We start from the raw sequence: 15,905 nt of genomic DNA on the forward strand, positions 1-15,905 counted from the left end.
TGGTAGCAAAACATCTGATTTATGTCTTTATTTTGTAGCTGAGCTCAAAGCACATGCTAACGTCTGGTAGCATAACAGTTTTCCACATTGTCACGTCTTGATATCCGCTTTGAAGCCTTTCAAAAGCAGATCTGGCATTGGAACTGGAGGCGGAGCAAAACCACTCTATTGAGCAGTGGAGGATCTATAGGAGGACGGGCTCGTTGTAATGGCTGGAAAGGATTGACATGGAATGGAGCCAAAACGTGGTTTACATATGTATTGTTTGATATCGTTCCATTTCAGACATTCCAATGACCCAGTCTTCCTATAGCTCCTCCCACCAGCCTCCACTGGTTTTGAGGTGTGTAACCCCCATCCAAAACATGGCTGTAGTTACTAGGTACACCACTTTAACAGATAAAGTGAAAGATGTTGTTTCGTTTCATGACTTATCTTCATTGATTAATTATACTGTATTGACAAATATGGTTTAACGGTAACCTTTACACAAACATGATTGCCAACAGATTTGTCCAAGAGAAACAATTCCCATCATAAACTAGGTTTACATTCCAATTGGCGACAGATTTCCATGTTAATATTCTAGAATTAGCATACATAAAATATGTGCATATTCCCACCAGTGGTGTTTCCGCCAAACTGAATTGTCGCAACAACAAAAAAAATCGGTGCGTGATGACGTAGTGAACGTACTTTTCCCACTTTAGATTTCATGTACCGAATACATTTTTTCAATGTGTTTCCGTTGCATTTTCAACACTACGGATAGTTTTGTCACAAAAACTGTTGCGTTAAATAGCAAATGTTCCTAGTCTGGTTTTGGCACGTGCTCTCGATCCAGCAGCTCACAGAGAGAGTTTGGGTAGGTTAGTCTACAATAAAGTATGTGATTATGGATAAGAGCGAGAATATTTTGATTTGTCAAAAGGCAATCAATCATCGATTATCATATCACCAGAATAAGACCCTCGACATTTATTGGAAAGGAGCATCAAGATCACCGTGCACTTTCACCACCCTGAGAAGTTCATGATTTCTACGTATTTCATCTGTAGCCTAATAAACTGCTTGCTTTCCCCGACGAGTCGTAGGGGAGGACCACACACCACGTCATCGCGTGAGTGACTCCAAATTTACTTCGATATGATGGGTATTATAATATCAATATTTGCACATAAGGCGTTTCCAGCGCCATTTCTCGCATAAATAATTTGACCGACACAAAAAGATCCCATCATGTCGACGCACAAATTATCTGTCGGCATTTATAAAATGGTATCAATAACTAAACAGCTATCATTCTTTTTTTGGTTTATACAGTATGACTTCACACACAAAAAAACTATAATGGAAACGTAGTAAAATGTGTCTTTCAATGTAATGTCAGTTTCTAAACAACCTAAAAAATGTTTTTTAAAAACAACAACATTTATATCAAAATGACCATTTTGTGGACATCTTAAACAGAGCGTTGACCTTGTGTCTGCTCAGTACAACGACAGAACATTCTAATAGACATGTTGACATTGTGACGTCATCACGGAACGAGTAGAGTGCTAGCAAAGTAATGTTCTATCTCTCTTTCCAATGATGTGGCATCCCCGAGGATGATAAATATATATATATATATATATATATATATATATATATATATTTATCATATATATATATTTGAGGGGGCTTCTGAGTGGCACAGCGGTCTAAGGCACTGCATTTCAGTGCAAGAGGCGTCACTACAGTCCCTGGTTTGAATCCAGGCTGTATCACATCCGGCCGTGACTGGGAGTCCCATAGTGCGGCGCACAATTGGCCCAGCGTCGTCCAAGCGTCGTCCAGGTTTGGCCGGGGTGGGTCGTCATTATAAATAAGAATTTGTTCTTAACTGACTTGCCTAGTTAAATAAAATAAAAAAATAAAAAAATGTAATGTCTGTTACTAGTCAAAAAAACAAAACAAAAATCAAGACATCGTTACATCATCACGTGACGTAGAGTAGAGCTTGTCCTCGTCCTCTATGTTACTGAGTCCGCTACGTGTGGTGCTGTGGTCCGGGTTGAACTTCATATGTTCCTTCAGCTGCTTCAGCTGATAGTAACTCTTCCCACAGTCGTAGCAGTAGAAGGGCTTCTCTCCCGTGTGAATCCTCTGGTGCACCTTCAACTCTGAGGACGTGATGAACCGCTTGTCACAGTCGGAGCAGGGGTAAGGCCTCTCTCCTGTGTGAGTCCTCAGGTGCACCTTCAAAGTAAAAAAAATACACAATTATAAATTGTATTAATTAATAAGAATTTCAGTAAATAGCAAGTATTATGTTGTGTAACTGAAATAAAATCCACAACTATATTGTACCTTTAAGGTCCCCTGAGCACGGAAGGTCTTGTCGCAGTAGGAGCAGGCGTAAGGCTTCTGGTCAGAGTGTATTCTCTGGTGGAGCTTGAGGTTGGACAGCTGTTTAAATGCCTTGTCACAGTAGGAACAGCTGTGAGGTTTCTCCTGGCTGTGGATCTTCTCATGGACCCTGGAACAACAGATAATACATGAACACTGGTTAATTACTAGTAGTTATAGTTCACTTGAATATCCCACAAAGGGACATTGACTGGTTAATTACTAGTAGTTCTAGATCACTTGAATATCCCACAATGGGACATTGACTGGTTAATTACTAGTAGTTCTAGATCACTTGAATATCCCACAACAGGAAATTGACTGGTTAATTACTAGTAGTTCTAGATCACTTGAATATCCCACAACAGGAAATTGGTTTGTGACCGTTAAAAAAATAATTTAAAAAGACATGACAACATTGAATCATAACAACAGAAACTACAGTTGAATGAAATAAATGACGACATAACGGATGTCGTAATAAAACAAACAGATGACTTAATAATAATGTTTTCTCCAGATAAAAACGTAGTAAATTATTACAATGTCCGGTGGTTATTACGTTATCAGGTGAGTAACACATGGGCCCATACTCATAAAGCATCTCAAAGTAGGAGAGCTGATCTAGGATCAGGTCCCCTTGTACATGTGATGCTGTTCAGATCAGATCCAATAGGAGAGCTGATCAGGTCCCCTTGTACATGTGATGTTGTTCAGATCCAATAGGAGAGCTGATCTAGGATCAGGTCCCCTTGTACATGTGATGTTGTTCAGATCCAATAGGAGAGCTGATCTAGGATCAGGTCCCCTTGTACATGTGATGTTGTTCAGATCCAATAGGAGAGCTGATCTAGGATCAGGTCCCCTTGTACATGTGATGTTGTTCAGATCAGATCCAATAGGAGAGCTGATCTAGGATCAGGTCCCCTTGTACATGTGATGTTGTTCAGATCCAATAGGAGAGCTGATCTAGGATCAGGTCCCCTTGTACATGTGATGTTGTTCAGATCAGATCCAATAGGAGAGCTGATCAGGTCCCCTTGTACATGTGATGTTGTTCAGATCAGATCCAATAGGAGAGCTGATCAGGTCCCCTTGTACATGTGATGTTGTTCAGATCCAATAGGAGAGCTGATCTAGGATCAGGTCCCCTTGTACATGTGATGTTGTTCAGATCCAATAGGAGAGCTGATCTAGGATCAGGTCCCCTTGTACATGTGATGTTGTTCAGATCCAATATGAGAGCTGATCTAGGATCAGGTCCCCTTGTACATGTGATGTTGTTCAGATCCAATAGGAGAGCTGATCTAGGATCAGGTCCCCTTGTACATGTGATGTTGTTCAGATCAGATCCAATAGGAGAGCTGATCTAGGATCAGGTCCCCTTGTACATGTGATGTTGTTCAGATCAGATCCAATAGGAGAGCTGATCAGGTCCCCTTGTACATGTGATGTTGTTCAGATCCAATAGGAGAGCTGATCTAGGATCAGGTCCCCTTGTACATGTGATGTTGTTCAGATCAGATCCAATAGGAGAGCTGATCTAGGATCAGGTCCCCTTGTACATGTGATGTTGTTCAGATCAGATCCAATAGGAGAGCTGATCAGGTCCCCTTGTACATGTAATGTTGTTCAGATCAGATCCAATAGGAGAGCTGATCAGGTCCCCTTGTACATGTGATGTTGTTCAGATCAGATCCAATAGGAGAGCTGATCAGGTCCCCTTGTACATGTGATGTTGTTCAGATCCAATAGGAGAGCTGATCTAGGATCAGATCCCTCTGTCCAGTCATTGTAATCGAAAAGACAAAACGGATCCTAAATCAACACTCCATCTCAGACGGTTTATAGGCCCTGAGTTACCTGAGCTCGCTGGAGGAAGGGAACTTCATGGGGCAGCTGCTGCAGTGGTACGGCTTCTCTCCTGTATGGATACGCTGGTGCTTCTTCAGATGGCCAGACTCTACAAAGGTCTTCCCACAGAAGGAGCAGGAGAACGGTCTCTCTCCGGTGTGCCTGCGCTCGTGGGATTTCAGGTTCCCCGTTTGGGCGAAGCCCTTAAAAATCAAATCAAATTTAAAGTGCATTTAAAATCCCAACACTCTTTTGCCAGAGTCTGGAGTATTTACACTGAGTGCACAAAACATTAGGAACGTCTTGCTAATATTGAGTTGCCCTTAGAACAGCCACACTTCCTTGGGGGCGTGGCCTCTACAAGGTGTGGAAAGCGTTCCACAGGGATGCTGGTCCATGTTGACTCCAATGCTTCCCACTGTTGTGTCATGTTGGTTGGATGTGCTTTGGGTGGTTCAACAGGAAATTGTTGAACGTGGAAAAACCCAGCAGCGTTGCGGTATCTTAACACACTCAAAACGGTGCACCTGGCACCTACCTGGCACCTACCTGGCAACTACCTTCCACCTACCTGCCACCTACCTGCCACCTACCTCAATACTCCGTTCAAAGGCACTTAAATATTTTGTCTCGAGGCTTAACAATGCTTCTTTAACCCGTCTCCTCCCCTTCATCTACACTGATTGAAGAGGATTTAACAAGCGACAGCAATAAGGGATCATCGCTTTCACCTGGTCAGTCTATGACATGAAAAGAGCAGGTGTTCCTAATGTTGTGTACACTCAGCGTATACACCTGGCGACATGGGTACGAATCCTCTCTCTCTCTCTGTATCTGTCTCCCCTATACATTCCGACTCTCACTGTTCATAAAACCTATAAATTACTATAAAATGTATTTTAAATTTGCAACACTCTTTACAATAAAACAATCAAATGACCATCAGTAAAAGAGATTTAATAAAAAGAACCAACCTTCCCACACACCTCACAGACGTAAGGTCTCTCTCCTGTGTGTGTTCTCTGGTGGGTCTTTAGAGATTTAATAAAAAGAACCAACCTTCCCACACACCTCACAGACGTAAGGTCTCTCTCCTGTGTGTGTTCTCTGGTGGGTCTTTAGAGATTGAATAAAAAGAACCAACCTTCCCACACACCTCACAGACGTAAGGTCTCTCTCCTGTGTGTGTTCTCTGGTGGGTCTTTAGAGATTTAATAAAAAGAACCAACCTTCCCACACACCTCACAGACGTAAGGTCTCTCTCCTGTGTGTGTTCTCTGGTGGGTCTTTAGAGATTTAATAAAAAGAACCAACCTTCCCACACACCTCACAGACGTAAGGTCTCTCTCCTGTGTGTGTTCTCTGGTGGGTCTTTAAAGCAGCCAGTATGGTGAAGCTCTTGTCACAGTCTGGACAGGGGAAGGGTCTCTCTCCTGTATTGGGTGAGGACACAAAACATATTGAACTTGATTGTCTGATGATTGAATGCCTTTAAAAAAAGGTACATTAGAACGACCTTAAACAATTCAACCCCAAAAAAGTGGACAAAACTTGTGTCAAAACTATTTATTGACCAGATTGGTTGAGAACCCGACTCTTGATTTTTCACTTGATTGAACTTTGAAAATAAATTTAGGCTGAATACTTTCGAAAGGAACCAAAGTAAAAAAATTAAAAATAAAAACCTGTGTGTGTGAGTGTGTGTCTCTTCAGCTCGGCTGGTGAGCAGAACCTCTTGGCGCAGGCCGGTACGGAGCAGGGGTACGGTCTCAGTCGGGTGTGGATGACTTGGTGTTTGTCTAAGCTAACAGTAGTGGATAAACGCTTCCCACACCTAGAGCAGGGGAACGGCCTCTGATGACCGCCTTTGGTCTTGTTGGGCTTAGTCCCTGGGTTTGCTGAGATCTGGGGGCTCCTCTCCTCATCTTCCTCTCTGGATGCAGGGTCCTTGTCCGATGCCCCTCCACTGACAGGGCCAGACCTGGGGTCATTGTTATGGCGGGGGTTGTTCTTGTCAGGGGTGGCTCTAGGGCCATTGTCAGGGCTGGAGTCGTCAGAACTGTGGCTGGTAATGTCAGAAGTGGGGCTTGGGTTGTCATCTGAGGGAACAGAGAAATCTCAGGTCAGATAAGAGGCTTAGTAACGCCATGGTAGCTCCTGTATAGGATATACTATGACTCCTCTGTGATGCTGTATTCACTAGTCTGTATAGGATATACTATGGCTCCTCTGTGATGCTGTACTCACTAGGCTGTATAGGATATACTATGGCTCCTCTGTGATGCTGTACTCACTAGGCTGTATAGGATATACTATGGCTCCTCTGTGATGCTGTATAGGATATACTATGGCTCCTCTGTGATGCTGTACTCACTAGTCTGTACAGGATATACTATGCCTCCTCTGTGATGCTGTATAGGATATACTATGGCTCCTCTGTGATGCTGTATAGGATATACTATGGCTCCTCTGTGATGCTGTACTCACTAGTCTGTATAGGATATATTATGGCTCCTCTGTGATGCTGTACCCACTAGGCTGTATAGGATATACTATGGCTCCTCTGTGATGCTGTACTCACTAGGCTGTGTAGGATATATTATGGCTTCTTCCTCTTCCTCCTTCTTGACGTTGAAGAACCCTGAAGGAAACACACAAGATGTAAATCACGGCAAGTTGTAAATAAACAAATCACAAAGAGAGAGAAGGCAAGAGCACCTGTACTTGGGTGAGCCACACCCCATATCTCTTCCTCCTCTTCTTCTGTTTTCACATGGGCAAAACTCATGTACATTGTTAGGGGTGTTGTTAGGGGCCCACAGTCCTCCTGCTTCACCCCCCTCAGGGTCTGCGTTACTTGGTCCCCATGTATACCTTTGGGCCCAGGGGACCCTGGGAGTTTGGTCTCCTGAGAGAGAAGAAAACTGAAGTGGATTTGTCACTACGATTATTTCCAGACAAAGCATTTTTTGTGGTTACATGTAACTTTCTTTAGTGTGTGTGTATATATATAAAAAAAAAAAATGCCGGCCAGGAAAAGTTGTAATGAATATAGTTGTTCAGTTTAACTCAATTCTTTGGTAGGTACCGGACATATTTTAACATGATTAAGTTTGAAAATTTTGTGAATGGCAAGTTGAATGGCTGTTTCCTGGGCTTAAAGGATAATCGCAATATTCAACTGACTCCTTCGTAAACCCAGATTCTGGTTTATTCTACATCATGCCTGAACACGCATCTCTATACATATTCATTTATGGAAACTACTAGCACCAACATGGTCGCTGCATATCACCATTCTAGCTATTTCACTTCACTTCTGTAACGGGAAATAATAATGGTGAAACGTATCGATTAGACTGCTTCCATCGGGCAAGGAAACTGCTGCTTTGTTCAAAACCGCTGAACTGAGCAGAAAAAAAACATACGTCCACCTTCGAAACATTCTACATGCTATATTGGAGTTTATTGTTATCTACTCACCACCACGTCCATTGTATATAGTAGTGCTCTTTTAAAAAAAGAAGAAGAAACAAACTGGTTGTTGTTTTTCTTCCGGCTTCCGCCTCAGTGTCGTCAGACGTGACCATCTAGACGAGAGTAATCAACTACCGCTTGTGATTGATCTTTTACTTCGGTCTTTTTTACTGTTAAGCTAGCAAGTTTATAGTTGGCCGATGGTCGCTTCTTATCTTCCCGTTTGCTAATACAACTATTCAGCTATGAATTTCGCTTTTGTCTTACGTTCATCGGCCACGGGACTAGGTTGAACGGCGACTTTTGGAGATCACCGTCATATTATGTCCTGGGCAACATCGTAAGACTAACAGGTGAACAGGTTTAGCTACCGTTAGCCATGGCCCTGTCCTGGTTGACACGGATCACCTGCTGATGATCCGTGTGTCATCCCTGTGATATTCCTGCCCGGTGGACCATCTTAAACATCACAGCATGGATGAGGTGACAGGACATTTGTCGGGGGGTAGTAAACCGCTTTATGGGGGAGGAACCGCTTTCTTTCAATATATATGAGTGTAAATATTTCATGTATCTAGCTTGCTGGCTTGTCGCCGATGCCAACTAGTGTCTGCTGTCAGTTGAATTGTTGGTTGTAATAACAATGTAGTTTTTAGCTAATCACATAGTCACCCTTTTATGTGTCTAGCGTTAACTGTGTTGTTTCGCAATATGAACAAAAACAGCAACAACTTCTTGATTTGAGTTTTTTTTAACTTTAGTATCCGGGAGGAGACGATACAGCAGTGTAGTGATGTTCCTAACTCAGGGTCCAGCGGACTAGACTGAACCAAGTGCTGAATTTGTTTAAATTGTTTACCTGTAAGGGTGAAGCCTAGCCTGTGCTGTTCTCTGCTGCAGGAGTCTGTAGACCAAGTGTCCAACCTGTCTCCTCTTCGCCACAACGCTGGAGCTGACTGTAACCATGGTGACCAGAGCTCACTGTTGAGCCAGCGGGAGATGGTGTTGGAAAACCACGATCATCTCCATCACCGTGAAACACTGGCCTCAAAGGCTTCAGCGGAAGAGAGAGGAGTGTGGTGCAAGTCTGATGTCCCTGTAGTACAACAGAACAACCTCGACAACACAACATCATCCACTAAGAAGTCTTTCTCCTGCTCTGTGTGTGGACGACTCTTCACTACAAAACAGTCCCGGGTCCGACACATGAAGACCCACACGGGAGAGAAGCCGTTCCACTGCACCGTGTGCGGGAAGAGCTTCTCTCAGCAGTCGTCCTTTAGGATACACCAGAAGAGCCACACGGGGGAGAAGTCCTACCGCTGCCTTGCACCTGACTGTGGAAAGAGCTTCTACCAATCAGGAGCCTTGTTGAGACACGGAAGGGGTCACGCTGAGGGATCGACTAGACTAAGAGCTGCTGAAGATGTGCTGCCACACCAACAGGAGCTGCTTGTCCAACAGGACGATACTAGTAACAAGGTGGGGGAGAACTAGGGCTGTGTCTCAATTGGAGGACTAGGGCTGTGTCTCAATTGGCGGACTAGGGCTGTGTCTCAATTGGAGGACTAGGGCTGTGTCTCAATTGGAGGACTAGGACTGTGTCTAAATTGGACTAGGGCTGTCTCAATTGGAGGACTAGGACTGTCTCAATTGGAGGACTAGGGCTGTGTCTAAATTGGAGGACTAGGGCTGTGTCTAAATTGGAAAACTAGGGCTGTGTCTAAATTGAAGAACTAGGGCTGTGTCTAAATTGAAGAACTAGGGCTGTGTCTCAATTGGAGGACTAGGGCTGTGTCTCAATTGGAGGACTAGAGCTGTGTCAATTGGAGGACTAGGGCTGTGTCTCAATTGGAGGACTAGGGCTGTGTCTCAATTGGAGGACTAGGGCTGTGTCTCAATTGGAGGACTAGGGCTGTGTCTCAATTGGAGGACTAGGGCTGTGTCTCAATTGGAGGACTAGGACTGTCTCAATTGGAGGACTAGGGCTGTGTCTCAATTGGCAACCCTACTCCTTATATAGTGCATTACTTTTGACAGGAGCTGGCTATAATCAGTTACTCAGCCCTATGGGCCCTGGTCAAAGGTAGTGTACTATTTAGGGAATAGGGATTGGTCCTGGTGCCTGGTAAAAAAAAGTAGTGTACAATATAGGGATTAGGGTGCTATTTGAGACACGACTCCTAGACAACTGGCTGTACAATAACTTTTCAACAGGTATGTTTCAACTGTCTTTAACTTCTCATTGTTGCTTCATTTTAGAATTCTAAACTTCAGGCTGTAGTGGATGTGCTGCCAGAGCAAGAGGATGTCCGTCTGACCCAAGGTACTGACAGGTGGTTTAGGAAGACATGTTGCTGCTGTGCAAGTTCCATAAATCACCCAGGCCGGCCCCCATTGGTAAAGGGCCGTAGTACCTCAAGGTACTGACGGGTGGTTTAGGAAGACGTGTTGCTACTATGCAAATCATGTTCAAGTGAGTTGCTGGCCCTTTGAGGTCCACAATATACACTGAGTGTACAAAACATTAAGAACACCAATTCTTTCCATGACATTTATATATATATGTGTGTGTGTAATCCCCATCCCCGCAGGAGGCCTTTTGCCTTCTGGTAGGCCGTCATTATAAATAAGATTTTTTTTTTAACTGACTTGCCTAGTTAAATAAAAGGCTAAATAACAATTTAAAAAAACATCATAGACTGACCAGGTGAATCCAGCTGAAAGCTATGATCCTTATTGCTGTCGCTTGTTCAAACCTCTTCAATCAGTGTAGATGAAGGGGAGGAGACGGGTTAAAGAAGGATTTTTAAGCCTTGAGACAAGTGAGACATGGATTGTGTATGTGTGCCATTCAGAGGGTGAATGGGCAAGATAAAAGATTTGTGCCTTTGAACAGGGTAGTAGGAGCCAGATGCACCAGTTTGTGTCAAGAACTGCAACGCTGCTGGGTTTTTGATACTTAACAGTTTTCTGTGTGTATCAAGAATTGTCCACCACCCAAAGGACATCCAGCCAACTTGACACAACCGTGGGAAGCATTGGAGTCAACATGGGCCAGCCATCCCTGTGCAACTCTTTAGACGCCTTGTGGAGTCCATGCCCCCCCCTGACAAATTTAGTCTGATCTGAGATCAAAGGGCGAAGTGCAACTCAATATTAGGAAGGTGTTTCTAATGTTTTGTACAATCAGTGTAAATAAGCCTCTGGACTTTGTGTTTTTATCCTGAATAATGTTCAATGTTCCACGACCATTGAAAAGTTTGGGGTCACAAGGAAATGTCCTTGTTTTTTGAAAGAAAATCGCCTTTTTTTGTCCATTTAAAATAACATCAAATTGATCAGAAATACAGTGTAGACATTGTTAATGTTGTAAATGACTATTGTAGCTGGAAACGGCAGATTTTTAATGGATTATCTACATAGGCGTACAGAGGCCCATTATCAGCAACCATCACTCCTGTGTTCCAATGGCACGTTGTGTTAGCTAATCCAAGTACAGAGGCCCATTATCAGCAACCATCACTCCTGTGTTCCAATGGCACGTTGTGTTAGCTAATCCAAGTACAGAGGCCCATTATCAGCAACCATCACTCCTGTGTTCCAATGGCACGTTGTGTTAGCTAATCCAAGTACAGAGGCCCATTATCAGCAACCATCACTCCTGTGTTCCAATGGCACGTTGTGTTAGCTAATCCAAGTACAGAGGCCCATTATCAGCAACCATCACTCCTGTGTTCCAATGGCACGTTGTGTTAGCTAATCCAAGTACAGAGGCCCATTATCAGCAACCATCACTCCTGTGTTCCAATGGCACGTTGTGTTAGCTAATCCAAGTACAGAGGCCGATTATCAGCAACCATCACTCCTGTGTTCCAATGGCACGTTGTGTTAGCTAATCCAAGTACAGAGGCCCATTATCAGCAACCATCACTCCTGTGTTCCAATGGCACGTTGTGTTAGCTAATCCAAGTACAGAGGCCCATTATCAGCAACCATCACTCCTGTGTTCCAATGGCACGTTGTGTTAGCTAATCCAAGTACAGAGGCCCATTATCAGCATCCATCACTCCTGTGTTCCAATGGCACGTTGTGTTAGCTAATCCAAGTTTATCATTTTAAAAGGCTAATTGATCATTAGAAATCCCTTTTGCAATTATGTTAGCACAGCTGAAAATGGTTGTTCTGATTTAAAGAAGCAATAAAACCTGGCCTTCTTTAGACTCGTTGAGTATCTGGAGCATCAGCATTTGTGGGTTTGATTACAGGCTCAAAATGGCCAGAAACAAAGCACTTACTTCTGAAACTCGTCATTCTATTCTTGTTCTGAGAAATGAAGGTTCATCCATGCAAGAAATTGCCAAGAAACTGAAGATCTCATACAACGCTGTGTACTACTCCCTTCACAGAACAGTGCAAACTGGCTCTAACCAGAATAGAAAGAGGAGTGGGAGGCCCCGGTGCACAACTGAGCAAGAGGACAAGTACATTAGAGTGTCTAGTTTGCAGCTCGACAGCTGCAACTAGACAGCTAGTGTCTAGTTGCAGCTTCATTAAATAGTACCCGCAAAACACCAGTCTCAACGTCAGCAGTAAAGAGGCGACTCAGGGATGCTGGCCTTCTAAGCAGAGTTGCAAGGAAAAAGCCATATCTCAGACTGGCCAATAAAAATGAAATATTAAGATGGGCAAAAGAATACAGACACTGGACAGAGGAACTCTGTTGCCAAAGGTGAGCATTTACCCACTGAAGTCAGTTTCGACGCCGAACAGCAGTCAGGTCGAGACCCTGGTGAGGACAACGAGCACGCAAATTAGCTGCCCTGAGACGGTTTCTGACAGTTCATGCAGAAATTATTTGGTTGTGCAAAACCCACAGTTTCATCATCTGTCCGGGTGGCTGGTGAAGAAGCCGGATGTGGAGGTCCTGGTGGTTACACGTGGTCTTCGGTTGTAAGGCCGGTTGGATGTACTGCCAAATTCTCTAAAACTTTACATTAAATTCTGTGGCAACAGATGTGGTGGACATTCCTGCAGTCAGCATGTCAATTTCACACTCCTTCAAAACTTGAGACAGCTGTGGCATTGTTTTGTTTGATAGAACTGTACATTTGAGTGGCCTTTTGTCCCCAGCACAAGGTGCACCTCTGTAATGATCATGCTGTTTAATTAAAACCTCTTAGGGCTGCAATCCCGTTAACGGGATGATATGACAACAGCCAGTGAAAGTGCAGGGCGCCAAATTCAAAACAACAGAAATCTCATAATTCAAATTCCTCAAACATACATGCATCTTATACTGTTTTAAAGGTAATCTTGTTGTTAATCCCACCACAGTGTCCGATTTCAAATAGGCTTTACATCGAAAGCACCACAAACGATTATGTTAGGTCACCACCAAGCCACAGAAAAACAGCCATTTTTCCAGCCAAAGAGAGGAGTCACAAAAAGCACAAAGAGATAAAATTAATCACTAACCTTTGATGATCTTCATCAGATGACACTCATAGGACTTCAGGTGACACAATACATGTATGTTTTGTTTGATAAAGTTAATATTTATATAAAAACATCTGAGTTTGCATTGGCGCGTTACATTCACTAGTTCCAAAAACATCCAGTGATTTTGCATAGCCACATCGATTCAACAGAAATAGTCATCATAAATGTAGATGATAATACAAGTAATAAATAATAAATGTAGATAATAAATGTAGATGATATACACATGGAATTATAGATATACCTCTCCTTAATGCAACCGCTGTGTCAGATTTTTTAAAAACTTTACGGAAAAAGCAAACCATGCAATAATCTGAGACGGCGCTCAGAAAATAAATACAATTTTCCGCCATTTTGGAGTCAACGGAAACCAGAAGTCACATTATAAATATTCCCTTACCTTTGATGATCTTCATGCACTCCCAGGAATCCTAGTTCCACAATAAATGCTTGATTTGTTCGATAATGTCCATTATTTATGTCCAAGTAGCTACTTTTGTTAGCGCGTTAGGTACACATATCTAAACGCTCGTGCAGGTCCCGCATAACAAAAACTTCAAAAAGTTATTACAGGTCGAAGAAACATTTCAAACTAAGTATATAATCAATCTTTAGGGTTTTGTTATCATAAATCTTCAATAAAGTTCCAACCGTAGAATTCCTTTGTGTCTAGAGAAGCAATGGAACGCAGGTCGATATCATGTGGAATGCGCGTGACCAGGAAATGGCTCTCTGCCAGTAACCTGACTCATTCAGCTCTTATTCAGGCCCATAACACAGTAGAAGCCTCATTCAAGTTTCCAAAGATGGTTGACATCTAGTGGAAGCCCTAGGAAGTGCAACTTCATCCATATCCCACTGTGAATTCAATAGGGCCTGGGTTGAAAATAGACCAACCTCGGATTTCTCACATCCTGTTTGGATTTCTTCTCAGGTTTTTGCCTGCCATATGAGTTCTGTTATACTCACAGAGTATAATGTTATACTCATTCAAACAGTTTTAGAAACGTCGGTGTTTTCCATCCAATACTAATAGTAATATGCATTTATTAGCAACTGAGACTAAGGAGCAGGCAGTTTACTCTGGGCACCTCTGGGCACCTTTCATCCAAGCTACTCAATACTGCCCCTGCAGCCATAAGAAGTTTTAATCAGCTTTTTGATATGCCACACCTGTCAGGTGGATGGATTATCGTGGCAAAGGAGAAATGCTCACTAACAGGATTTGTTAGAGAAATAAGCTTTTTTTATGGGAAATTTCTGGGATATTTTATTTCAGCTCGTGAAACATGGGACCAAAACTTTACATGTTGTGTTTTTTATATTTTTGTTTAGTGTATTTGAAGTCATTCCAAATACTTTATCTGGGATTAATTGGGCTTGTCTTGCGCAATGGAACCAATAAGAGTAGACGCAAACCCCGCCCATCTGGTGCTCCTGGCAAGCTAGAGCAAACGTTAACAGTATCTGAAAGATTTCAGATAGTATTTGAACCCAGGTCTGGTGGCCACTGGTCTAACCCAGAGACATATATTTAGAGCGTTGGGGTTCCATAGTCGCAGGCAGAACAGTTGAAACTGGAGCAGCAGCATGACCAGGTGGACTGGGGACAGCAAGGAGTCATCAGGCCAAGTAGTCCTGAGGCATGGTCCCAGGGCTCAGGTCCTCCGGGAGGGGAGGGAGAGAGAGAGAATTAGAGGGAGCATACTTAAATTCACACAGGACCCCGGATAAATATAAGACTGACTCTAGCCCCCCGACACAAACTATTGCAGCCTAAACCTATCTCATTCCCACAGGATACAGTCCTGCCCCTCCTCCCAGCTCCGTCCCCTCTACACCGGGAGGACTACCTGTCCAACACCAGCAGAACCACAACAACACTTCCAACACCTGTCAGAAGTGCGGAGAGCAGTTCTCTACCTTCTACAAGCTGCGTGTCCACCTGATCACCCACAGGGGAGAGAAGCCCTTCTCCTGTCCAGACTGTGGTCAACGCTTCTCAGCCCGGGGCTACATGGAGTCACACCAGAGGGTAGGTTCAGTTGATTTGTGTGCATCCCAAATGGGATCCTATTACCATTGGGCTCTGGTCAAAAGTGCATTCCAAATGGGATCCTATTACCATTGGGCTCTGGTCAAAAGTGCATTCCAAATGGGATCCTATTACCATTGGGCTCTGGTCAAAAGTGCATTCCAAATGGGATCCTATTACCATTGGGCTCTGGTCAAAAGTGCATTCCAAATGGGATCCTATTACCATTGGGCTCTGGTCAAATATATATATATATATATATATAGTGCACAGCTTTTGACCAGAGCCCAATGGTAATAGGATCCCATTTGGGACGCACTGGGATCCTATATATAGAATACAGGAACATTTGGGATGTATCCCCTATTTCTTGATTTAAATTGTTGTTCAGTTTAAAACCATTTTAAAAAGTACAAAGAAGTCCCAGAGGACAATGAAAGTGTTAAAGCTGAAATCCGCAAAGGGGGGAAACAGTGGCACTGTTCGCCCAGGCTGTTCACCCAGACTGTTCGCCCAGGCTGTTCGCCCAGGCTGTTCGCCCAGACTGTTCACCCAGGCTGTTCGCCCAGACTGTTCGCCCAGGCTGTTCGCCCAGACTGTTCGCCCAGACTGTTCGCCCAGGCTGTTCGCCCAGGCTGTTCGCCCA

General features: G+C 43.5%; 2 protein-coding genes across 8 annotated transcripts in view; one reads left to right on the forward strand and one right to left on the reverse strand.

Moving 5' to 3' along the window:
• LOC109881953 (gastrula zinc finger protein XlCGF52.1) lies at positions 1-7,841 on the reverse strand. 4 transcript variants are annotated; one of them, XM_031821701.1, is made up of 8 exons: positions 7,729-7,841; positions 6,964-7,153; positions 6,827-6,886; positions 5,931-6,344; positions 5,572-5,678; positions 4,255-4,448; positions 2,353-2,521; positions 1-2,241 (listed from the first exon to the last, which is right to left on the reverse strand). In XM_031821701.1, the coding sequence occupies exons 1-8, from the start codon at positions 7,738-7,740 to the stop codon at positions 1,963-1,965; spliced, it is 1,425 nt and encodes a 474-aa protein (XP_031677561.1). In that variant the 5' UTR covers positions 7,741-7,841; the 3' UTR covers positions 1-1,962. The 4 variants fall into 4 exon arrangements, with proteins under 4 accessions (XP_031677561.1, XP_031677560.1, XP_031677558.1 ...); XM_031821700.1 differs by having other exon boundaries at positions 5,560-5,678; positions 7,729-7,840; XM_031821698.1 differs by having other exon boundaries at positions 6,964-7,169; positions 7,729-7,812.
• LOC109881949 (zinc finger protein 420) overlaps positions 7,820-15,905 on the forward strand; it is a 27,234-nt gene continuing 19,148 nt past the window's right edge. Inside the window, exons 1-4 of one of the 4 annotated variants that reach the window (XM_031821695.1) lie at positions 7,820-8,075; positions 8,623-9,204; positions 9,985-10,048; positions 15,024-15,259. In XM_031821695.1, coding sequence (XP_031677555.1) covers positions 8,722-9,204; positions 9,985-10,048; positions 15,024-15,259 — 783 coding nt within the window. In that variant the 5' untranslated portion in view covers positions 7,820-8,075; positions 8,623-8,721. Of the gene's footprint in view, positions 8,206-8,622; positions 9,205-9,984; positions 10,049-15,023; positions 15,260-15,905 lie in introns of all 4 variants that reach the window. The other 3 variants (XM_031821694.1, XM_031821693.1, XM_031821696.1) reach the window with 3 other exon arrangements.

This window comes from Oncorhynchus kisutch, unplaced genomic scaffold (genome assembly GCF_002021735.2).
Source record: "Oncorhynchus kisutch isolate 150728-3 unplaced genomic scaffold, Okis_V2 scaffold4011, whole genome shotgun sequence".
NCBI lineage: Eukaryota > Metazoa > Chordata > Actinopteri > Salmoniformes > Salmonidae > Oncorhynchus > Oncorhynchus kisutch.